At 42.0% G+C, this 25026-nt stretch overlaps 1 protein-coding gene across 3 annotated transcripts; it reads right to left on the bottom strand.

Moving 5' to 3' along the window:
- Nucleotides 1-297: 297 nt before the first annotated feature.
- On the bottom strand, nucleotides 298-16189 carry prdm1b (PR domain containing 1b, with ZNF domain). 3 transcript variants are annotated; one of them, XM_030064377.1, is made up of 7 exons: nucleotides 16018-16189; nucleotides 15144-15471; nucleotides 8979-9098; nucleotides 6964-7204; nucleotides 4081-5003; nucleotides 3668-3796; nucleotides 298-2597 (listed from the first exon to the last, which is right to left on the bottom strand). In XM_030064377.1, the coding sequence occupies exons 2-7, from the start codon at nucleotides 15312-15314 to the stop codon at nucleotides 2019-2021; spliced, it is 2163 nt and encodes a 720-aa protein (XP_029920237.1). In that variant the 5' UTR covers nucleotides 15315-15471; nucleotides 16018-16189; the 3' UTR covers nucleotides 298-2018. The 3 variants fall into 3 exon arrangements, with proteins under 3 accessions (XP_029920237.1, XP_029920238.1, XP_029920239.1); XM_030064378.1 differs by lacking the exon at nucleotides 16018-16189 and having other exon boundaries at nucleotides 15144-15517; XM_030064379.1 differs by lacking the exons at nucleotides 8979-9098; nucleotides 15144-15471; nucleotides 16018-16189 and adding an exon at nucleotides 7745-7831.
- Nucleotides 16190-25026: the final 8837 nt, after the last annotated feature.

Here is a 25026-nt window from a genome sequence, read left to right as displayed (position 1 = left end):
GAGAGTGAAGTCGAGCCCTAATGAGGGGGCTGCAACGTGGGACTTTCTAAGGTTTGCTCACCAGCAACAGAGTGGGAGTGCTAGCGAGATGCTGTGGGGGCGTACCGGCTTGTGTTCCCGTCTACATGACCTCAATAACATGTCAGCGCACTTTTACCTATAGTGTTCTTGTACAGAAACCTAACTACTGCAGTATTTTTTCCATTATTGGTACAAATTAGTCTTACACCGGAATGAAACCACGCAAGTGCTTGATCATGGAGCGAAAAACAGGAATTTAGACACACACAGCAAGTGTAAAGAAACAATAAGTTTAATATGCTACATCATGTAAATATAAAAGTATCATCAAAATAGTCTCTCACATATAAATTATTAACATCTCATAGCCTGTCTCCAAAAATAAACTACATAGACAAACATACTGTACAAAAAAAGCACTACAAATTTGATATAAGAAATACATTATTGACTCAGTAGTAAATTGTTGAAACATAGTTCTTGCATTCTGGTTTTCAGTAACATCAAAGCAATGGATTTAGCTCATTTTTTCCAGTGCTAAGAAACAAGAAAGTAATAATTTAGAAATTTTTTGTCTTATGTCAGATATAAAATACCGATATACACATAGTCACAATCAGAAAACATAAATCTAAAGCCAGTCACCTGAGTGCACAATACAGCAGTATTTTAGCAGTAACAAAGTCTATTTACCCTACTTGGCTGTAGCTGATATAGCTGAATTAATATTTGGATGAAGCTTGTGATGACTAGCATTAACAGTAAAGCCTTGTATGTAAGAAATAGCGCTGAAACATTTGAATCCAGCAGAAAGCTACACAGCAATATACCTAGTCCCTCAGGAGGAAGTTTCAACATAAACGCAATGGAAATAGCCTAATAAAAGAGAGCATAATGAGTATGGGGATGTCATGTACATTTTACTAGAGTGTTGTTGTGATAATGTGATCACACTGAATCTACAGCACATATATTTTTAGTAGCACTGGCCTCTGATCAGCAGAGTGTGTCTTTAATTCTTTGATACCTGTCTACATGCCAAAAACTCCTCAGAAGTTGCTGGGCAATCGCAGTAAAAGGTGTTCAAGCTTTCATGAAATCTGGGTCCCTTTCCTCACTTTTTACATTAGAATGTGTTGTAAAATAAATCATTCAAAAAAAAAAAAAAAAAAATGTGCTAGACAAAGTAATATGCCCCGTTTATGTTTTTATTCTTTATATTTTGGCAAATGGTTATACACTGTGTTAAGATACCTGATCTTTCCCTTTTTTATCACAAAGAATATTGCAAAAAGCAAAACTGAAGTATCAGATTGTCAGGAACGCGGTTGGTGGTACCGCTGTGCGCCATCTCGTTCATTCCCACTTTAACACATACACACACAAGTTCTAACACACACTCACACAAAGTTTCACCATAGATAACCACTGGTGGCAAGGGACGAGTGACGTTTCATCCACAAGTTAAGACGATGCTGTTGTTGCATGCAGTCTTTCCAGTTGCTTTTGTGGTTTTCCTAGGACACCGAGTCTCCATGGGATGTCAACATTTGTGTGAAAAACACTAACAGAACAAATTATTCAGCTAAATAAATATAGATGACTCAAGGTCTCCAATAAAAGAAATAAATTAAAGCACAAACAAAGCAAACACTTGGCTACCTGAGTGACATTTGTAAGTATTTCACAGCTTCAAAAAAACACCCAATCTCTTTTCTTTCTTTTAAATTGAACAGAGTTATGGGTGGAAGTGCAATCACTGAATACCCTCGACCAGTCTTTGGAATGCTCTTCTTTTGGTGCTGCGCTCATTGGATTGTGACTGGGTTACCTCCCTGTTTTGTGCTACTTGGACAAACAAGGGAGTTTTATTTGGCGACGTTTCTTTTTTTTTTCTTTTTTTTTTTTTTTGGCTGCACACCTACTGTATGCAGACTTCATCAATGTCCAACAATGTCCTTCTGTCCCTTTGCTGTACGTGAACTTTCACCTCCTCCTCACTGTCCTTCTGCCTTCACCACTGGCCGTTTGTAGAGATGAACCACACTAGCCCTCTCCTGATAGGCCAGCTGAGGGCTGTGGTGTGATGTCGGTGCAGCTGATTGGGCCACAGGCATCGCTGGGGTGTTAATGGCTGCCGTCAGAGCCTTAAGCAGCAGGGTTGCTTCCTTCTGGTCCTCCTTCCCCTCGCACCCTTCCAACTTACGAGCCACCCAGCGCTCTACAGCTGCCTCCACCTGTGCTGGAGACGCTGCCTCTGTGAGTGCATCCGCCTCTTGGCTGGCATCAAACTGCTCCACCATCTCTTTCATGTGCACATTGACGGGAACGCTGGAGTTAGCCGGGCAGCAGCTGCGCTGGTGGGTGCGCAGGGAGAAGCGGTGGACGAAGGCCTGAGCACACAGCTGGCAGCGGTAGGGATGGTCGCGGGTGCTGTGAAGGCGGCGGTGCAGTTTCAGGTGAATGTACTGGGTGAACTTGGTGTTGCACAGCTTACATTGGTAAGGCTTCTCCCCAGAATGGAGGCGCAGGTGCGTCTTCAAATTGCTGGTGCTGCTGAACCGCTTATGGCACACCTGGGAAGAGTGGGATGAAAAGTTAGAGCTTCTATTAATGTGAGCTATGGTGTAAGGCTTTTGACATGTTTTGACATGCACTGACTATTGTAATCAAAGGTGATCTTTTCCGTTTCCTGTGTAGTCTCTCTTTGTTTGTATTCTGCACAGCAAATATATGCAGCCCTTGAACTATTATATCTTTATTTTGAAAGTGGAAACCCAAATTGGTCTTATTTTCTGCTCATTCAAGGCAGCATAACACCTTGGAATATTGCCACAGTACAATGGTAATCAGTATTATCAGCAAAAATATTGTCCTACTGCACTCAGCAATCATATGGCTGACATTTGCAAAACTGCTGTTAAATGTGAGTGGATTGAGATGGTTTTGTTTTAAAGATAGCTAACCAGAGGGCTATCTGTTCAATAACAGGAGGCTGTTTCTAGTCAGTGTATTGTCTACTGTTTTTATATGTTGAGCCACGTCAAAGAAAATTTTCTGTTACGACAGACAATAAAGCTTTCTGAATCTGAATCTAATGTTAGTTCAACATATGTGAACTATTCTTTAAAAAAAAAGAGTAGACTGAAAAGGATGTTGACCATGTTCTTCCAGCCCGCTGGAAAAAAAAAACATGTTGCTGTCAGACAAAAAGGAGGTACTGCTTTCTTTCTTTTTACGTCAACACGGCTTTATCTGAGACCAGTTTTTATTCATCTGGTAAATTACGACACAAGAATAACAAGTCACCAAGCAGAGAAAAAAAACAGCAACCACGCCCACATAGTTGTAGTGGCAAACAAAAGCACAGATTCCTATACATCACAAGCTGGGTAGTGGCTTAATGAAAGTGCAACAGACACCCTGAATTACCAGAATGGCATGTGTGCGTGAGAGGAGCATTCATACGTATAAAGTGTCCTCATACATATCTCTCGCATTTTCTTGTCTCCTTTCCTTTCTCGCTCTCTCTTGATTTTCTCTTTGTGATTTACGCACATGCCAGTGTGAATGTGTGGTTAACACTGGAAGAGGCTCGTAAAGAGAAAACAAATCACATGCACACAGGTTATTATTTTCAGCTCACCTGGCATTCGTGTGGTTTCTCCCCCGTGTGGACCAGGTGGTGTTTTTGGAGGTGAGCCAGCTGGGTAAAGCTCTTCTTACACAGGTTACACTGAAACGGCCTCTCTCCACTGTGCACTCGCAGGTGGACCTACAATTGCACCGACCAAACAAAAAGACATGAGTTAAGCATCAATGCCAGTAAATGCAGGGAGGAGTAACACTCCATCTTAACAACTGATTTAGTCTCATTCGGTTTTAAAATCTTGAAAAAAAAAAAAAAAAAAAAAAAAAACTCCACTGGTTTACATTTCAATTTCATTTGTTTCAGGACTTTTTTGACATTTGATTCAAGAAAATACAATTCCAGCTTCCAAATTTCCAATTTGGAAACAAGTGAGATTATTTCATCCCACTAAGACTCTGACCCCTCACCTTGAGATTAGACAGCTGTCCGAAAGTCTTGAGGCAGACGTTACATTCATACTTGATCTTCCCATTCTGCTTTTTTAGTGGGTAGGGGAGGGATTTGTAACCAGGGCCGTTGCGCGGCGCTGATAAGCTGCTTTTGGTTGTAGCCAGGCTGAGGTTCATGGCCTCCTCGCAGCCAGATGGAGAGTGCTGGGGCGTCTGATTTTGGCTGCTGGGCTTTGGGAGAGGGGAAAGCTCCGGGGTGGCTGGAGCACCGCGGGGTGGTGACATGTTGGGGGTTCGCTCCTTCAACCCTCCCTGTGGCGATGGAGGGTAAGGCAAGGAGACCGGAAGCAGGCTGGGCTGGCCGATGGGGGGGTACGGGAGTCCGTCAGTGCCAAGGTAGTTGCTGTACCGCATGGGACCTCTAGAGGGCAGCATCCCAGGGAAAGGTGGGGAGTACTGGGGGACCAGGAGGCGAGGATAGTGAGGGTTGTAGGGGGGGAAGAGCTGGTAGGGAGGCTGGAGGGGTCTGGAGTGGGGGTAGAGTGGGTAAGAAGACACAAGGCCTTCTCTGTGGCCATAGAGGCCGTGGAGATGCAGGGGGAGGTTACGGTGCGGGGAGGGGAGCGCAGGATGGTGTTCAGGGAGGTAGGAGTGATTCAAGCCCAGGCTGGCTTCTCTGTGTTCAGGCTGAGGGGAGGGGATGGCACCTCGGTCCTCTGCATGTCTATCCTCCTTCTCCTCCTTCTCGACCTTTTTGCTGAAGTCCATGATCTGGTCATCAGGCGTGTCGGGCGGCGTGTCTCTCTCCAGGACCTCCACGTCAATCTTCTCCTCTGCTTCCTCATCCTTCTCTTCTTTTATCTCGTCGCGGAGCCAGGCCTGCTGAGGTAGGTGCTGTTTGGTGTACTCTGGCTCGCAGTCTTGGTCAACGCTGATGTGTTCTGTAAGAGAGAAAATGAAAAGCTGAGTACTGGGTATTGAGTTATAAAAGAAAAAAACAAATTGCATCAAGTTAGAAGAAGCTAAAAATCTGCCTGTGAGATGGAATAATCCCCCTTGTTTCCAGTGCAGAATCACTTGTTTTTTGGGGTTTTTTTTGTTTGTTTTTTTGTTTTTTTCATGGAACAAGTATACATATGCTGAAACAAAGCAAAGTAAGGCAGATCAGCCCACTACTAACAATAAACTGACACTTGATTTATGAGTTTCAATTCTGGAAACAAGTTGATCAGTACCGGAGACAAGTGGGATTATCGCATCCTACTGGCAGATTTTTTTCCATTTGTTTTAAGAAAAGAAAGATTTTAAGAGTAAATACGAGATTAAATGACCTGTTACGATGGAGGTTTTTTTTATGTTTAACAACAGACAATTTATTTTTCAAATTATATAGAATAAGTAATATACAGCGTCTTTGCACTGCACAAACCTTTATCTTTTGGATTCCTAAATATGTCTCTCCACACACACACACACACACACACACACCGAAACACATCCTCCCACAGAAGGCACTCCCTCTTATGGTAAATGATAGTAGTTTCAGTTTTTAGATGACACTGTTTGTCACTGCTGAGATAGTAGTGATTTGGCGTGGGTGAGTGTGTGAGTTGTAAATTGCGTGGGCCTGCATGTCATGTATGAGCAGCTGTACAGCATGAATGAGTTTCATTTCTGAAATGGTTTTCTGGGTAGGTGTCTTACAAAAAAAGATTTCGAGAAGACATGAAACATCAACCTTTTTTTTTTTTTTTTCAATTTGACACAACCTATTTTTCATTTTCCTTTTTTTTCTTTTTTTTTTTTTTTTTTTTTTTTTTTTTTTGCCCAGCTTGGTTGTTAGCTCAGCCATGATTATGGTATCTGCTGATCACTATGGGAGTTTTACAGTCACTTAAGGTAATAAAACAATGTAATGATGCTCCAATAGCATTAGTCACCAGGTTAACTGGCTATGCATGTGTTGTATCCAGTGGCTATGAATCATCGCACATTGTGGCAACAGAGAATTGCTGAGGATGGTGAGGGAATGACTTGCAATTCTACTAATTGCTGAAACAAAATGACTCACATGCCACTTTAACCGACAGTTTTTTTTCCCTTAGATTTTTCTGTTCTCCTTGAATTTCCCCACTGTTTCCTACATATTATAAAATGGTAAGACTGTTGAGAGATTGTAGGTGTGTGTGGGTGGGTAGGTGCATGCGTGTGTGTGTGCCAAGGTGCATGCATCTGTTTCCCTGTTCGGTGTCTGAGGCTGTGTGTGGATGTAAATTTGTGGTGTACCACAGAACAAGTGAAATTATATACAGAGTTATTGTGAGGAAAATCAGTGTATTTCATACAAAGACAAGGCAGTGGCGACAAGAAATATTTTGGTGATTACAGAAAAACCTGACAGAGAAAAAAAAACAATTTAGAAAAATAAAAAACCCTGAAGGTGAACAATTTATTTGATAAAATCTGATGTTATCCGTGGGAAAAGGCACACTGTCTTTCATCTGCTTTGAAGAAAAAGAATTAAAAATACACTGTCATCTTTGCTATGTGCTTACGCCCTGCCAAGGGTCTAAATCTGTCATTTTATCAGATGTAGAATATCAGATTCCTGTGCTTTCTCATGCATCCTCCCCTCAAAAACAGCAGTCTGTCACCGAATCCTCCTCGCCTACTCTGTCTTCACTGAGATTGAATGTAAAAGGGAGATCAAACACACCAAATGTGTTTATTGTACGTTTTGTCTCATGGTGTTTCATCATCTCTGTATCGTATCCTGTTTGCTTATGTTTCAAAGGTGACACCAGTGGTGTTTAAGAGCTAGGTGTGACTTTTTTTCTACAGTGGTGGCTGTCAGTTTTGAGCCGAGCGCCTCATGGATTGATGAATGAAGATCTCACTCACTCTGTTTGATGTCGTCCTGCTGGCCGCAGAGCCTCTGGGCAAACTCATGGCTGTACCAGACGAGAAGCTCCTGCTTGGGCTCTACGGGCCGGATGGTGTAAAAGTAGACGTCCTGGCCGTTCTGGCACGCCACCAGGTTCTGTTCAGCCAGCGAGCGGGCCGGGTTGACGTAACGCATCCAGTTGCTCTTGTGGACGTCATAGCCATCGATGAAGTGGTGAAGCTGCCTGCCACTGTAGATCTGCACAAGGAGAGGAGACAGAGGATAGGATTAAAACATACACTCACATGTCACCTGGCACTTGTCAACATGCCATACCTGTATGTAACATAATGAATAATTATTATCTGTTTTATTATGGTATGGCCATAGCATAGCTTTGCTCCATTGCCCATTTGCTGCAGTGACCTTATTCAACACTATTAAGCAAAAATTATTAAAAACATAATCAAAATTAGATAGATAGATAGATAGATAGATAGATAGATAGATAGATTTACTTTATTGATCCCAAACTGAGAAATTCTTATGTTACAACAGCAATAGAAATTATCAATAGAAACAACAGAAACATAAAAATAAAATTAAATAGAATAGAATAAATACAGAAATATATACAATAAAGACTAAATATATAGAATAGTTTCACCTTTAATCTAAAATACCTATTTCATAGATATAATGGAAACTGCTAAAATCCACATAAATTCATCAAAGATGAGATACACACATTAAATCAAGATTTTAAAAAAATAATGTAATGTGAAAATGTAAATTCACCTCTGCCATGTACAGATAGATTTCCTATGTCCTCCTCGGCTGTTAGTAATATTCTGCCTCTTTGGTTGAGCACTGCAAGTCTGAGCTGTGTGTCCTGTGTGTAACTCTCTCATGTATGTGTTTGTTCATGACTTCTGTCCTGGCTTTATCAGCATGGAGTGGAGGCGTGGCCCAAACACTCACACACACTCTCTCACACACACACACCCACAGCTCATTCTCTCGCTCCCTCTGACTCTCATTTTCTCTTTCTCTCTCCCTCTCGCTCTTCTCAGCCAGGGTTTTAATTTTGTTTTTCCTAACCCTGTCAATATATTTCACTCATGCACTGGGATGAACTGGAGACGTTTCCCACATGAATTAAACACGAGACAAAAAGGAAATGTTCCTCACAGCTGCTTTTGACAAACACACGCACAAAGCAGAAGGACACACACACACACACACACACACACACACCCACACCCGCACACGCCTTCGCCTGTCTCATGAGAGAGCAAGAGCATAATTACTCCCACAACACGTCAGACTTTCACTGGCAGGGGTAGGAACGCCCCTGCCGCAGGGTTACAGGAAGCAAACCCGGAAGGAAAATACGTAGGATTGTAGCAAAAAAGTCCTTATAGGAATTGACTCAGCTGAAAAAAACTCCTGAGTGACACAAGCCGTGACAAGGACAGAGAAAGGAAAGCAGGAGGAAAAGACCTGCGGGGCGAAAGAAAGAGAAGGATGTGTGTGTATGCGTGCGTGTTAAAGAAGAGAATAGTCCCTTCCTCTGTGTGTGTGTGTGTGCTTTGATATATGTTCAATAGGACCCAAGTGCCGGTAAGCCTGCCGCAATGACTGTGTGAGAGAACCTCTATTGTTGCGCGTCAGTAGCTCTCACAACTTCCTCTAAAAAAGTTTGACAATCTGTGTGAAAGCATTGGTGTTTCTTCCTTTCTGACGCACAGGCGCAGACCTCATATGAAACTGTCTGAGCAATGCTTTTTGGTTCTGTTAAATTAGAGTAAAAAGGAAGATGAATGTAGGTCATTTTGTCCCTCCCATCTCTTTTTTTCAAACAATTCCCAGGGTCTTTTCTCACACAGGGAGACAAGTTCCCCCTCTTGAATCCTCAGTATCAGTTTATGAGCTCGATTACCGGACGCCTCGATGCGTAAACATGAATGTGAATGCGTGCGTGTGTGTGTGTGTGTGTGAGAGTGTGCATGTATGTGTGTCTTCCCCTTACCCTCCAGAAGTATTTCCTGTTGGCCTGTTTGGGGACGCTGTCTTTGGTGTAGATGTCTCCCTGCAGGGGGCCAAAGCGAGTCCCTTGGGGAATGTACTCTTTGCTGAACACGCCTGTCACCTGGAAGACAAACAAAATATGTCAATTAATATCTTGTTAATTTAGTTTAGCCAATATCGATATCAGTGCTGTAAGCTGCAAATATGGCGCGTCTTGACGAGAACAACGCCGTAATAGAACAGCATTGCAGAAGCCTCTAGTTAATAAGAACCCCGTCTGCTTCTGGGTTTGTGGCAGCTTGGTTGTAACAAAACCGAATATTAAAGTGGGAAAAAATGCATTTTTCAGGATGGGACTCGGGGATACATTTCACTCTCACAAGGGTTAGATTACTTGGATTATTTTGTTACTGAGCTCCAATTCAGAAATGCTTGCTGCAGTGCTGATTGCAACGACAGAGGCACTGAAGTTTGGATACGTTTATCTGCAGAATGTGCCATTGAAATTGAAGTTGATTTTAATACTGAACAATAGAATAAATGGCTTGTTCTATACACTGAAATTCCAACACACTTGTAAGGTTCATAGAAAAGCCAAAAAAAAAATTCACTAGTCTATTAATGTATTGAATAAAAAGGATTGTTTACGGTGCGGCTGTGTGAATTCTCGCTATTTTAGGTGTGTTGAGATGTAGCCACCACATCAAGTGCATTCTCCATAGATATCACATTCACCTGCAGGTGTCACATCTTTAAATGCATGCCAGTTGTTGTATTAGATAACACATGATCTGCTGTCTCTGTTGAGCAGGATATTGGCCTCGTGTCTGACGGCTCTGACATGCTGACCCAGACGGCGCTCGAACCAACACACGGTAAAAAAAAAAAAAAAACCCTAAGGTGACCCACTTTCTACGCTAATGAGTTAAACGAATGAAGGGAATTACACTTTCTCTGACCTACTCCACTGATCTCTGACCTGCAGTCTTCATAAGCACCCGGGAGAGAGAGATAGATAGACAGGTAGAGAGAGAGAGAGAGAGAGAGAGAGAGAGAGAGAGAGAGAGAGAGAGAGAGAGAGAGAGAGAGAGAGGGAGAGAGAGAGTTTAACGCAGTGTCAGAATAGACATTTCAGAAGCATTGGTTTGGATCATTCAGCATCATCCTGTTACGCATTTTTCCCAGGAAAGTGGTTATCATTATGGCACGTAGGGATGAGTCTATTCAACTGTCACGTGTCCTGCAGGAAGCTGATTCATGTCTTTGGCAGGGTTGTCAAGTTAAATTCCATTAAATCATTGACAATGATTAAAAAATATATATCTTGAGGGGAACAATAAGATATGTCAGCTCCTTCCCCTTTGCCGGGAACAGCTGTCCAATTCACACTTCCATAGACACAGTGACACAGCCGACACACACGCACGCACACACACACACACACCAACAGTCCGTGGCATCTGTGGGACGCAACCTCAGCGTCAGGGCCCTGAAGGAGCTTTGTCTTCAAACTTTAAACTCCAACTCCCACCCCCCCCCCCTTCACACACACACACACCCCACCGACCCTTCCTGCTATTGAGGAAGTAGAATTCAAATTGTCCCTCAAATGGATGTTTACAGCTCCATATCCAAAAGCAACACCACATAAACCTCATAAATGAAATGACATTATGAAGAGCACAGATTTTTGTTTTTGTTTATGAGCTTTGATGTAATTGGAGGAGCGACTGGGCGTGAGGGATGTGCGTGTAGCGTGCTGGATGGGGAGGAGGGGTAACGAAGGACTGGCAGGCGAAGGAGACGATGAAATGAACAAGTGTGACAGGGACATTGTGTGTCACTGGCGTTGCGTGACTAACGAGTCGCTGTAGCGCCGGGCCGCCGCTGCTTAACTGCTCGGCTCGGCCAGGTTTGGGATGAAGTGGGGGGAGAAGGACGGAGGGAAGAGTGTGGAGGAATGAAAAGAAAAGAGGATAAGAGGAGGAGCAGCTAATGCTTTTTAAATGGGCCCATGCTGCCACACTCCTCTACCCTCCCCTTAAAAAAAGCTTGCAAGGTTGAAGTCTGATGCCTGGCTGGCTCGCTGTCCCAAACGAAAGTTAATCATCAAGGGTTTAACCTAGATCCCCCCCCTGCTCCACCTCTACACCCCCCTCCCTTACCCCAACGCCACCTCTCTCTCCTACCCACACCCACTAACGCCCCATCTGCCACGTGTCCCCCTCCTCCCTTCCCCAACCCTCTTAACCTCCCAGCTTTCCTGGCACACTTCGGGACGTCACAGGAACAAAAAAAACAAAAAACAACAAAAAAAAAAAGATACGGGCCACCCGCTCCTCTCCTCCATGCAGCCGGACACCAACACTGAGCTCCCGGCTTGAATGAGCGAGTGTGTGGGCGCAGATGATCCTGCTGTGTGTGCATAACAAAACGAGCAAGCCTATTCTTGCCTCTTATTGTGTCAGTGTATTCTCTCAGACTCATCACATTTGGAGAGCTCTGTTTAACCCTCTGCCTGCATTTTGGTGAAATCTGACCTGACTTTATTTGCAGTCATAAGTGCATTTCTTTTATTCCGATTGTAATATTGTTGTCATGATGTGATGAAATAATCTTCACAAATTTAGGTGGTGAGTAGGGGTTTCATTCATATTCATTCAGGACTTCTGTGTTGTTTCTGGTCAAATCTGGGCGGCAAAGAGAATGTAGAAGCATTAATATGTCTTGCGAAATATGAAAATGTTTAAGTCATGTCATTATGTAAGGCCATTATCCAGTTTCAAAGTTAATATCCAGGTTATATTTTGACACTTGCCAATTTTTTATATAAAATGGACAGTCTCATCTAGTCTCTACTATATTCATAATGATTTATTAACTGTGTTTTCTCTTTAGGGTGCACTATGAAGCACAGATGAGTGAGTCAGCCCATCAGTAAGAACCATGTAAATTCAACCATTAAATTTCATGCTTATTCCATTCTAAATGATAGGCATATACCCCATAATAATGGTTCAGATTTGATTAGTTATAATGAGTCGCATGGCATGACTTTTCCATTCCTAAGTAGCTCTGTGTATTTAGGGCTAGCGCTTTCTAAAATGTAAAAAAATATTTTTTGGTGGCAATTTTCACTTCACAATTATCACCACAGTCCTACAACCTTAACATAGAACTGTGGACATTCATCAACACCTAAAACAATAAATATGGGAAAAGTCGTTGGTATGATTGTATTTCTTTTAGTCCCTGTGGTGGACGATCATTTCATCTGGCAACATTTCTCGGGTGTACATTTTTTATGCCCCAGATCCAGCGTCAACCAATCAGGGGCCACCATGAAAAGCCAAATATAGTACACACATACAGGAGAAAAATACATCCTTTAACACACCGATAAAGATGTAGGCAGCATTTTCTCCGTGGTCATCACATGTTTTTGTAATAATGTACGGTTTGTATGAAAGCAATGACTGAGATTTATACACATACACAGCATAACAATAACAAAAGCCGATTTTTCAGTAAAATATTATAATAATGTTGTCAGACACTTATAACAACAATCAGAATCTGTCAGTGGCAAAAATGTAATTTGACAGGCGACCTTGCCCTGTTTGATTACTATGCAGTCTGTTTCGCGGCTGCCGGATGAAGCATTCTTGCTCAATAATGGACCAGTTTTCAAAAGTTTTGACCCGTATCAGTCATTTGGATCCCAACATACTGGAATTAAAGGGCTTGAACTGTGATGTTGATGCAACAAGAGGGTTACTAAGAGCAATGATACAAACGTGAGTCAATCCATCTGAGAGTGGGCGCTGCCATAAAACAATCCTGTCTTCCAGTACCTGTGTGTCAGACAGACAATGCCCGCTTCTCTGACTAAGCAGTTCCACTGTGCTGACACTGTATCAGCAACACTTCACACTCACCTGTGTAAAATCCCTGCCTTCAAAACATTCCCGATATAGCATCTGTCACACCTTAGACTTAAGTCTAACCATGCCGGCTCACACACCCACACAACGGAAAGGCTGCCTTTTATGACTGCCCTCAGGAATACATTTTTCCCGCTCAAGTGACAGCTACTCAACAAGAAAAGGCTACATAACACCGTTGGTTGTGAGAAAAATTATTCAAGGGAAAAGAGCCAGTCTGGGCAAGGCACCTTACTGGCAACGGTGTGTGTTTGACTGCCCACGTGTGTATATGTGTGCGTGTGTGTTTACATGACAGTGTGCTCATCTGATTTCATAACAAAAGCAGTCACACAGTTGTGCTTCAAAGAGCTCTTTGTTTTGTACTGATCCTAACGCAACAGCAGACCTGGTGTAAGATAAAACTTAAAACAGCAAACTTAACAGTCATTAGCAGCTTCTCATCATGGGTAAACATACTTTGCTGCAGAGGAGTTTTATCGTACACATACATATACACACAACTTTTGATGCTTTGCATGCATGCACGCTGTGAAATTTTGTGTGGTTCCAGCAAGTGCTACTGTGCAAAACCTTTTTTTAGGATGTGTTTGTTGGTGCATGTGGGGTGAACGGTGCAAATAAACCCTAACTCTGAAGTTATAACCACAGTTTTCACATCTATCTCATCTTCGGGCTGAAAAAATGCAGCAGAGAGAGGAAGAGATGACAAACTGAGAGACAGAGAAGAGGAACAATGGCAGAAAGTGCTGCCTGGGTCAGGACAGATAAAAGAGGAAGGGGAGGGCAAAGTCGACCACAGAAAAAGTGTCGAGAGCAGCCATATAATAATGTAAGTGAGCGTGAGAGAGCTCTAGCTCAACACACTTCATAAATATCTTGCCAAAGGCATGTCTGCAATACCATAAGTTTCCAGGCAGATTCCTGATCTTCCTGCGAAGTCAGCTGGTTGATTGGCATATACACGCCAGGGCGTATTGTTCCCACAAAAAATTAGCTAACAGGTGACAGGAAGCTCCTTCTGGTTGAAACGAAGCCATTGTACATTATTGTCCTGAGTCACCTGGCTGAGTGAGGGCAGCAGGCAGGAAAGAGGGGGTGGGAGGGATGAAAAGTCAAAAGAAAAAAAAACGAGGGGAGGGAAGTCTTGATGCGATTAGATGGCCTGGTGGAAGCCAGCCTGATCCTTGACATCTTACTCTGCGAGGCAATGTGTGTGTGTGTGTCCTGACTTTGTGCTTGCATGCGTGCATATGTATGTAACATTAACCCAGACACTTAAATGGGCTTAGAGGATCTCACAAGGGCTAAAAAAGAAAAAGAAAAAAAGTTTGCCTGTTGAGTGGATTGATGTAATGAAAGTAGAAGTGGCCAGAAGACGTAAAACGGCCCCTGACCTAAAGCTGACAGTGACCTCGTGTCCACTGGTCCACATTCATTCACGGCCACGGCGTACTTACTGTAAGTGTGTCGAGAACTCATTAGTCAGCAAATCTATTGTTCAAATTAACCCAATACAGATGGCTGAACAGAACGTTACGTAACAGTATTAATGTTTTGAAAGGTACACACTGTTAACGCTCACATCTGAAAAAAAAAGACACTTTTCTCAGACAACATCAGGGATGGTGAGTGTGTACTACGGTTGACGTTAGTTGTAAATACATAATATGCACTTTGTTGATCTTTTGTAACACTCGCAGGTCAGCTGATTGATGTTGAATAGCAAATAGAAGTGGATGACATGGTTGAAAGCAATACCTCAGTAATCATCAGGATCTTTTTTTTTTTTTTTTTCAACATCAGAATATGACCTGTATGCAAAGTCACATGTTAAATAATAATCCCATTGAACTAAATGGGATAAAGAAAAAGTGTGACCTTAATCATTACTTGTGTTTCTGAAGCTACATGTTATGTATAAATGTAAAGATGTTTTTTTTTTAAACAGTTGTAAATAAAAAGTAATGAAAATATCTTGTTGTGAATATAGACAGTATAACTATATATCACAAAATCAGCATATTATCGCAACATGATTGTACAGAAATACAATAATTGATAATATTGAATTGTCGCCCAGCTCTAATGGTATATACTGATTGTATTTACTCTGATAATGTTTAAATAACATGCTGTTTAAAAACAAAAAAAACAAACAAACAAAAAAAATACAGCTACAATTCAATGTACAATAACGCAATATTATGGTTTTCTCTTACCTCATTGTCTGTGCTGTATTCAAAGGTGAGGTTGCGTGGGATGGAGGTCATGGCTTTGGGCAGGCTGAAGCTGGGGTCTGAAACCTGGTCTGGCACAATGTAGGTGCAGTTGAGGGCGAAGTCTGCCTCCCTCCACTCGCTCATGTCTGCCTGGGCGCTATCCATCTTCATCTTGACAACAGCAGCTGATGGGTTCAGGCTTTGCACAGTTTGGGTCAGGCTTTGTTTTGTTTGGTTTGGTTTGGGTTGGGTTGCTTTGGTATGGAAGTACTTTGGTTCGGTTTGCTTCACGTCCCGTTTCTTAGGTATGCTGGTTAAAGCTTAAGACCTGGAAAAGGAAAAGGAAAATTAGAGAAATTCAATGCCATATAAGAGTTTAAAAAAGTATTGATAAAAAAAAAATCATTTTAACATAACACCCGTAATAAAACATTCTGAGTTTTGTTAACATAAACTGGCAGTGAATCATCATTTTCAGTCTACTAACCAGGCTACAGTAAATCAAACAGCTCATTTAGATAAGACAGACATGCCAATACAGCTGACTTGATGCTCAATATATCAGGATCCCAGGTTCCCAGGTAAACAACTCAGTCTCTGCCTCAGAGCCGTATAAAAATCCTTTGACTTTCCTTATATAGCCCACTTTTGGCTGAAGATGCATGCTGGTAGTTGTTCAGTGGCAGTGTGCAGGCAGTGACTGGCGTTCATGATGAATCAAAGTTCATTCACCACTACTCTTGGTTGGACGCTTCATTTATTCAGAGACCATCAGGTCACGCTGCCCTGGTCGTCCTGTCCTGCATCACTCAACCATCACTCAAATGACTGAAGCTCTTCGTTACAAGCAAGAAATAATCAATCATTGGCTTACTTTGACACATTCATTCAGCTGTAAGATCCTCATTTCTTTGGTTATGTCATCCCTTGACTGTTTTCAATGGATCCACCTTCTCCTTTCTATTCTCCCAGGTCAAGATGCTTCTTATTTCTCCAGAGATTCCTCACAGTTAGATCCTTTTCATGTCCGTACGACTGTGCCCACTCTGCTGCGGTCACCGCAAACTCATGAACCGGGACGGCGCCAAGCTTTTTAGCCCAGGATCCCGGCCAATCACAAGCCGCCTCTCGTCATGTGACTGGGCAGTCTGACACACAACTGTTGGCTGTGGACAACAACATCAGTGGTGATGCACACTTGGCCGCAAGTGGCTGTTGCGATGTATGCTCACGCACAAGTACACACACACACACACACGCGCGCGCACACAAAGGGACAGCTCGTGCTGGTAAGACGACATGTTAATGAATGAATAAAGAGGCGGCAGATGGCTGGCCTGTTGCCACTGAAAAACACACTGATAGACTTTTGCTTGGTTTGGCACTTAATGAGCAATCTGCTGCCACTGTATCTCCTTGACCTACATCTCACTGTGGAACATCTTGAACTAAGACCCCTAGGACCCCTGCCCCTACACACACACACACACATGCACACACACACACACCATTACCACCAAATAAAATACAGACTTGTACAAAGACACTAGGACACATTTCCAGTTCAAGATTTTGATGCTGACCAATGTTGGTAAAGGTTTATTTAAAGGGATACACTCATGCACATAACTGCCCCATTTACAGCAGCACATACAAAACTACATCTTTCTCTCTATGTCTAAATCTCTCTCTCTCTCTCACACACACACACACACGCACACACACACACACACACACACACACGCACACAGACAGACGTGCTGATTGGCACTCCTCGCTCGTTCACAGGTCAAGATGTAGGACAGGTCATCACAGCACACAGCAAATAAACCGCAGCGGCGGCTTAGACACCTGTCTGATGAGCTTCCCCTTTACTTTCAGACTGACAAATACTGCACGCACACCTGTACTAGTTTCTCTAATATAGAGCTTTGGGTCATCTCATCATGAAGACAGCCAGGGCAGGAGAGAGGGGTTTAAACAACATATGGAGGGTAAAAAAAGAAAGAGGATGTCTCGCTTCTGTATGTTGACACCGCATCCTTAGTCAAAGTTTGATTGCTGGTGACACACGGGCAAAAATGACCAATTTCTCCATTTTTGCCTTTGTTACCGTAACTTTCGGCTGGCATGATGCCCTACATGCAGGATGTTTTTCAGGCTCTTGGGACCGAGCCAAAGTGTTGACATTGTAAAAAACACAGGGGCAGTTGGCTAAACGAGTCATTGTTACCAGTCACCCCCAGTTTCCTGAACTGTGTACTTTTTCAGGAAAATTCCTCTTTCGCATTTCCATTAGAAATGAATATTGGCAGTTTCAGTTATTCTAAATAACCATGCATACTTTCAAATATGCTCTTACTCAAAGTGATAGTCGCAAGCAGACATACGAGAGCTGAGACAGTATGAGCCATATTTTATCTTTAGGGGTCACATGATATTTAAAGACAGACACAACAATAATATTTTCACTTTCGTGTTTTATGTGAAAAAAAGATAGACATTTTCAGGAAAATACTGCCCTTTGTGTAGTTTTTTTTTTTTTTAATTTATCTAACTTGATATAGGCATACCATAAACATTATTTCTGTTTTTCTCTCTGTGTACCCCCTCCCTCTGTTTTCTTAACTGGGCAGTGAAATAGTAAATTGGCTGCCATATGGTGAGACTGCTACTTTAACAGTGGAGCTTCACTGTTGTGTGTGGTGCGGGGGTTAAGGGTGGTGATAGAAGGAGTGTGTGTGTGTGTGTGTGTGTGTGTGTGTGGTAGAGGGGAGAGGGAGGGGAGCTGGGGATTCAGGCTCTTTCACTGGCCCGAGCCTGGCTGGGCTAATTTCTCTAATTTGCAGACAGTCTGGGCTTGGGCTCAGGGCTCAGAGGCTAAAGACCCAGAGCTCTAGGATGGTAGACACGTCAACTGATCTCACTCCACGCCAGATCACATCCGGGACATCAGACGCTCCAGTTGCACTTTTCCAGGGAGAGAAACCATGCTGACTGCAAAGGGAACTGGGTGTCCACAGCGAGGGAGGGAGGGAGGGACGGAGGGAAATAACGGCACCAGACGAGACGAAAAGGATAAGTGTAAAGAAGACCTGAGGTCAGCTATAAAGAAGCTGTCTGAGACAGAGGAAAACAGACAAAATGATGTGACCTGAGACAGGGTAACAACAAGCGGATAATACCTGCTGCTATGAAACAGTCTGGTCTAAATTAACACCTGTTGCAGTGCAACAGTGTAAGACCTGTGCTGTTCCACTTTCAGTAACAGTGCAGAGAAAGCTAACACCTGTTGTACCAAATGTTGATTTTGCAAGTGAGTTAACTTACCCGATGGTAGAGAGATACCCACAACAATAAATGTGAATGCTGTAACAATGTTGTGCTTCAAGTTAAACTGAAAGCGACATGTAAGAAGAAGCTTATGTGCAGAGGGTTAATTTGCAAATCAGCCACTGTGAACAATAATAGGTGAACTGATCATTCAACCCACCATAAACGACTTGCTGATTAAAACCTGTTGGGACTGTGAGTAATTACTGCCTATACATTTACATTTAAAGCAAATTGGCATGTTGTGGTTTACAGTTTCCATGCAACAGAAAAGTGTTTTATTCAGTGGAGACAAGAAACACTGCCACAAAGTAGCCAAACTACTACCACTAGTTGCCTAATCAAGATTATTTTTGTGTCCATTTATTTATAGCACAACTGACAGCAAATAAATCTATAGTTTTGTGCACTATAAAATTTTACAGCTTTTCTATTTAATGCAGTCTGACTGGGAGCTGTATTTTTCCAACATCCATTACCGATAGCCTGTGGATTTGTGGTTTTGCAGAACTATTCGTCATGCAAGTCTTGATGACTGTCCAGTGAATCTTCATGGCGACTGATGCACGTAGTCAACTTATGAAGAATGCACAACTTACATGTGCCCCGGCAAAGCATAAAATCACTAGCCAACGCTATAAAAGAAGTACAGCACAGCTTAGGATGTGGTACATCTGTCCCCGTATGCTCCATAAAAAGCAAAGAAGGCAATTAAGGGTCCAATGTAATTAATCCCATTGTTTATCCATCGCTGACCACTAATTCAGTCTCTACTCCGCCCCCACTTCTATCACCCACGAACACATGTGCCCTAATCCGTGGGCATCTATTAGGTATATGCAAGGTATGCTAAGCTATATCTAAGCTCCCAGCCTCAAGGAGTCTGTATGTGATATTGAGGGGAAAAAAATCCCATTGCAGGAAAGTATTTAGGACTTTAAGCTGTGCATGTCTGTTCCAGATTGTTTGGTAACTTGCATTTAATTTCTAATATTGAAAAAATAAAAACGCCGTCTGTCCCTATAGGTTAAGTTTTGTCAACACGAGTGGATTTTGATTTTTTTTTTTTTTTGTGGCAGTGAAACTGTACAATCCCCCTATTTGCGGTTTCCCAAGTACCTGTGAGTCCCCTGTGAGACTCACTCCCCAACTCATCATCATTATCAGATTCACATAAACACACACACACACACAGGCTGCAACTGTGGCGCACACATCTTTATCCTGCCCATCTCACCCACCACCCTCAGGAAAGACAGGGCTGCCACAAAAGGCCCTCAGCAGGGAGGCTGGTTCAGCTACAGGTCAGTCATTAATCTATAGTACATCCCAACTCCACATAAAATAACATCCTGTATACCACAATTATGATTTCTAGATTCACTCTTTTTGAATATTTGCACATTGAAAACAAGTACAATGGGGAAAGAAGAGCGGGAGTAAAGCATTTGTGATAGATCAAATCAGCTAAGTGAAGCAATACTTATGAATGGAAGAAATACTTATGAATGGATATTATATGCAAAATAATATGTCGTGTAGACACTAAAGCTTGCTGTATCTACCATTCTTCAGGTTCAGGTTCAGGTTCAGATTTATTGTCCCTCGAGGGGAAATTCAGCTTGCAGTTCAACACAACATGCAAAAGGCCACAACAATAAAACAGTAAGACACAACCATAAATAAGAATTCAATGAATGAATAAGTAAAATGCATCTGTTTGTCGAGTAAAGTAAAATATCCCTAGTTAACAATGAAATGTGGGCCCCACTAAAGTACTGCTCAGCTCATTGTAGTGTATTTCCTGTGTCTATTCTGTGGAAAAGGGCTTTGAGAAAGGTCAAGTTAGGCCTATAAACCACCACAGTGGTATTTCACACTGAGTAAAGGAGCTACAATATTAAAACTGAAAACATTTTATAACTTAAAACAATAAGAAAATGCTACTTGCACAGCAGTTTTGTTTTGATGTTCGTTTTAACTTAAACATACCAATGTCTGACTGATAGTTTCCTCACGACTTATCTCAAGGTGTACGAAAGGTTAGGCCTATGACTATCAGAACAATGACGCAATAACCACAGTGAGCACACAGGAAATTATCACTACATCAGCAAGTTTAACAAGGCATTATTTTTCAGAGAAGCAAGTGATACCGGCTCCTAGAAAATGACTCATTTTTGTCACAAAGATTGGTGAGAAGTGAAGATAAGTTTTTCTATGAGGACCATCGAAAAACTTGGATAACTTCAGTAGACAAACTAGATAGACAGAAAGATACCGCTGTGATCCGAACCCTCACAGCAGGCAAGAAAAATCCCCCCATAATAATGAATATAAAACAATACAGTACAATAAAGTAGATGCAGCGGGTGCCAAATGGGTGATGATTAGCTCAAACTAAATCCAGATGATTACTAATACTAATAACTAACATGACTGTTTATGACATCTGGTGTGGCTGCAGGAACGGGAGAAATTAGTTGCCTTTATGGAACTTTTGTCACAGGGAGCATTATCTTCCTCTTGGGGTCATGAGACTAGTGACATTTGTACAGTGTTTGCATGCTATTTTTATTGCTGGTGATCTAGTGCATTTGAGATAATCTCGCTCTCTGATAGTGAGAAGTGCAATTTCACTTTTAGTTGGGCCTTTCTTATCGGATTCCATGAGTCACTGAGAGATCCAGCAGACTAAATCAGGGGACTTTTACTCGCCAGTAGGCTCATTCTGTTTGGCTTTGCGTGACGGGACAGTTCAACATCAAGGGACAAGGAAATACCCCCAGTAGTCACGCACTAATAGTAAATAAATGATTTGGAAAGTGAAAATGCAGATGATTCGATTTTTTATTGACCTTTACGGAAGAATACACTGAACACAGACCCTGTGCAGAGGGAGACTCACTCCTTCCAGTAAAATGTCTTGAATTTTATGGCCTTTCATCTTACAACTATTGGTAACCTGAGTGCATCATGTTGCAGGTGGAAAAAACAAGCAAGGGGACTTTCAGTTTGCAGGAATCTGTTCATATGACTGCAAACTTTTTCATGCAATGTCAACAACTGCTTGCAGGAACTCCCAGGGAAATTGGAATCTTTGAAATCCATTTGTTACTTAATGATTGTTGCAGCCAACCATGGCGTCCTCTCTGGAGAAAAGCCCTTGTACAAATTAAGATAAGCCAAAAGAAAACAGAGAAAAAAGTATCAGAGGACAGAAGTATGCTGTGGTGATACCGACTTTAGGAAAGTCAGTGTTTTTATATCACTGAGAATGAAAGTGAAAGATCTGTGACAGAAGCAACATGACAAACCCACATGTGTGGATCATGTTGCCTCGGCTTCCCAGTAGGCTGCACCTTCATCAAATACTCCAGTGTTAGGTAACAGCAATATTCACCAGGAAAATATTACATCATTTATGTTTTATCCTGAATTTTCTCTGTTCCTGTTCTCTCTTCGGCTACCCCTCCCTTGTCTATCGTGTTTTCCGATTTTTTTCCATGGTAAACAGTAAACAGCTGAGCGATAGATCCGCAGAGAAAAAGAGGATTATTTATCTGTTTATGCATTGTTACTGCTATTGTGGTTGTCGGGGAATCCGTCAGCAAGGCGTCCCTGGCAACAGCCACACCTACCTCACCAGGAAGTCCTCGACCTGTAGGAAGAAGGCAATGTCACGTCACTTTTGGGGGGCGCGTTGTTTACTGAGCTCAGCCAGATTAGTGTTCCCTCAGATCCCTTTAACCAGAAGGATTATCCCCACTGGCTGAACCTTAAATATGTAAGATTGCATTATTACGTTTCATCACTTAAGTGCCGGGGGATATTGTTTTCCTGGAAACATCTTTGTTTGCCAGGCTGTTTGTTTCTTTCTCTCATAAGGGGAGGGGTTCTTTGTTTACAGGAAGTCCCTTTGTTTTGTAAACTACATCAATGGGAAATGCTGAAGTCAAAGAATTGTTTTCATAAAAGACAAATCCCATAAGTAATGCTTGTAAACATTTTTCTCGGTTGGATTTTGGACATCAACATTATTATTATTTTTTTGTAATCGTGTTTGCAATTAACATGGGCTTGCTTGTACTGTCAGGCTGCAAATGAGATGACTTATTCCCAGTTTTCGCACATGTCATACAGCATGACTTGGCAAACATATTGGTATCTTTGTGTAAAATTTATTAGGAGCTTGTGTCTTGCTTGTGTTCAAATCATAAATGAATGGGCCTCTGTGTACTGTTCAAGATACAAATGAACAACAGATGCACATTGCTTCAGAGCTTATGGAAGGAATCATGTTTAGATCAGAGAGAGAGAAAAAAAATGTATCTATAGGTCAGGAGGGTCAACATATTTAATCCAGGAATGATTTGAGGTGCAAAAGCATACACTTAATCTTGTATAATCTCAGCCAATCCATCAAAGTCCACAACCTCGGTATCCCAACAAGTGTTGTCCAGTTTTTCTTACTTCAGGAGGTTGACAAACAAAATAACAAAGACTTAAATCCATCTTCGTCATACTGTAAGTCGCCCATCTGTCTGAAGATTTGTGTCATTGTTTTCTTGCACCAGATCCCCCTCCCTTTCCCTTGTTGTCCTTTTTCCCCTTCTAAGGATCAACTCCTGTCTATCAAGAAATAGGGCACAACAAATACATGCAACCAATTGAAGAAAGTCACTAACACAGGGTGGGGCTGTTTTGATTGGTTGGTGGGCTGATGTTGTAAGCCACAGTGTGAGGAACATCTGGCAAAGCTGAGAGGAGGAGAAAAGAAGGGAAAGGTTAAATCTTCATTTCAGTGAGAACTAGCTATACATTGACACCTCACTGGATAAGGTGGATTAGGTGGATGCAAATCAACAAAAACACACTGACTTAAATTAATCTGCCATTTAATTTCCTTCTCAGAGTCTGTGCAAATAAATCAGACATCGCTGTACATGCAGTTATTAAACCAACTGCTAAAGTAGACACTGTAGTTTTCAATATCACCATATAGGAATATAAATTACGTAAAATACTACCTCGTCCTCCAGCCAAAGTTTGAATCTACTCATCTCACATTTAAGACGCTGAATGTGCTCTCTGGTGGAAGTTTGGTCATGTCAAATAAGAGAATGTGATACGACTGCATTGTTCTGTTGCAGGCACATTGCCTCGCAAAGGAAGTCTTGCAGGCACTGGTTTTGTTCTTCTTTTGCACTGATTATGCTTGTGGGAGAGAGATGCTGCCTCTCCATGCTTTTTTTTTTTCTCACACTTTCTGATGCATCTCATTAGCGAATCAAAGTTGCACAGGGGAATTTATGTCACTCCACTCTAATCTATAACCATGATCAGCTTCATCACAACGTGACTGAACCAGATCCATGTGCAGAAGTCTGCACATAGTTTGACACACAGATCAAATGTGATCATGACTTCAGAAAGACCAAGAGGGCTCTCTAAGGGCTTCAGACACGTTTTTTTTTTTTTTTTTTATAAAATCTCTCAATGCTGGGGACTGCCTGTGTATCCTTATAAGGGTAATCAAGAAGTGAGAGCTCACACTTTCCCACCAGCATTGGTAGCTTTGTACAACATAATTTGAGAATTTCTCAGCGAGGCTCAGTGTGACAGACCAAAATACATCTTGTTTTCACACCTCCGATGGGTCACATGACATCATAGAAGAGGAAGTAAGGACACGGGTGAGAGATGCCTAGACCTCAACAAACAACATCCTTATCTGCACCATCATCAACAGGCTGTTTACCGAGTAGAGGGTTTGACTTTGGCTTTGAGTCATGCGAGGGAAAGAAGGTGTTTAAACCTCTAACTTCAGTTTGCTAAAGTGATACACGCAATGTGATGCCCTGTGTGCTGGCATGCACATGAGATCTATAAACAAACTTGCAAGCATCTTTCCCCAATTCACATTTGTCTTTTTCTATCCAATCCACTGCACTGAAGAGGAGTTAAGGAGCCTTAGTTCTCCTTCTCAGTGACTGCACTTGACACTGTGCATCCTCGGTGAGATAGGCATACTGTATACATCAACCAAAGATTTCAGACTCTATCTGCAGCTGTCAGTGGTAGAAAAAGTACAAAAATCATTTACTTATGTAAAAGTAGCAGTAGCACAAGGGGAAAATACTCCAGCAAACGTAGAGGCCCTGAATTCAAAATCTGACTTAGGTTAAAGTGTATAAATTAGCAGTAAAATAAACATAACTAACTAACTAAACGTAAGTGATCATGGTCCCTTACAGTGTTAAGAGTTATTGTGCAGCCCTAACTGCTCATATACTGTTGACTAGTTTAAACTTTCACGATGCATTGTGTTTTATGAGCTTATCGTATGTTTTGCATGTACAACCTTATTCTGCAAGGTAACTACTTACTACAGCCATCAGATAAATATAGTGCATTAAAATTACAATATTCACCTCTGTGGCACTCACCCCCATCCTGATGAAGTGCTTTGAGAAACTGGTTCTCCAGCACATAAAGAACAACATCCCTGCCAGTCTGGACCCTCAGCAGTTTGCATTCAGAACCAACA

The sequence above is a fragment of the Myripristis murdjan genome, chromosome 11 (genome assembly GCF_902150065.1).
Source record: "Myripristis murdjan chromosome 11, fMyrMur1.1, whole genome shotgun sequence".
NCBI lineage: Eukaryota > Metazoa > Chordata > Actinopteri > Holocentriformes > Holocentridae > Myripristis > Myripristis murdjan.
This window is presented reverse-complemented; position numbering and strand designations above follow the sequence as displayed.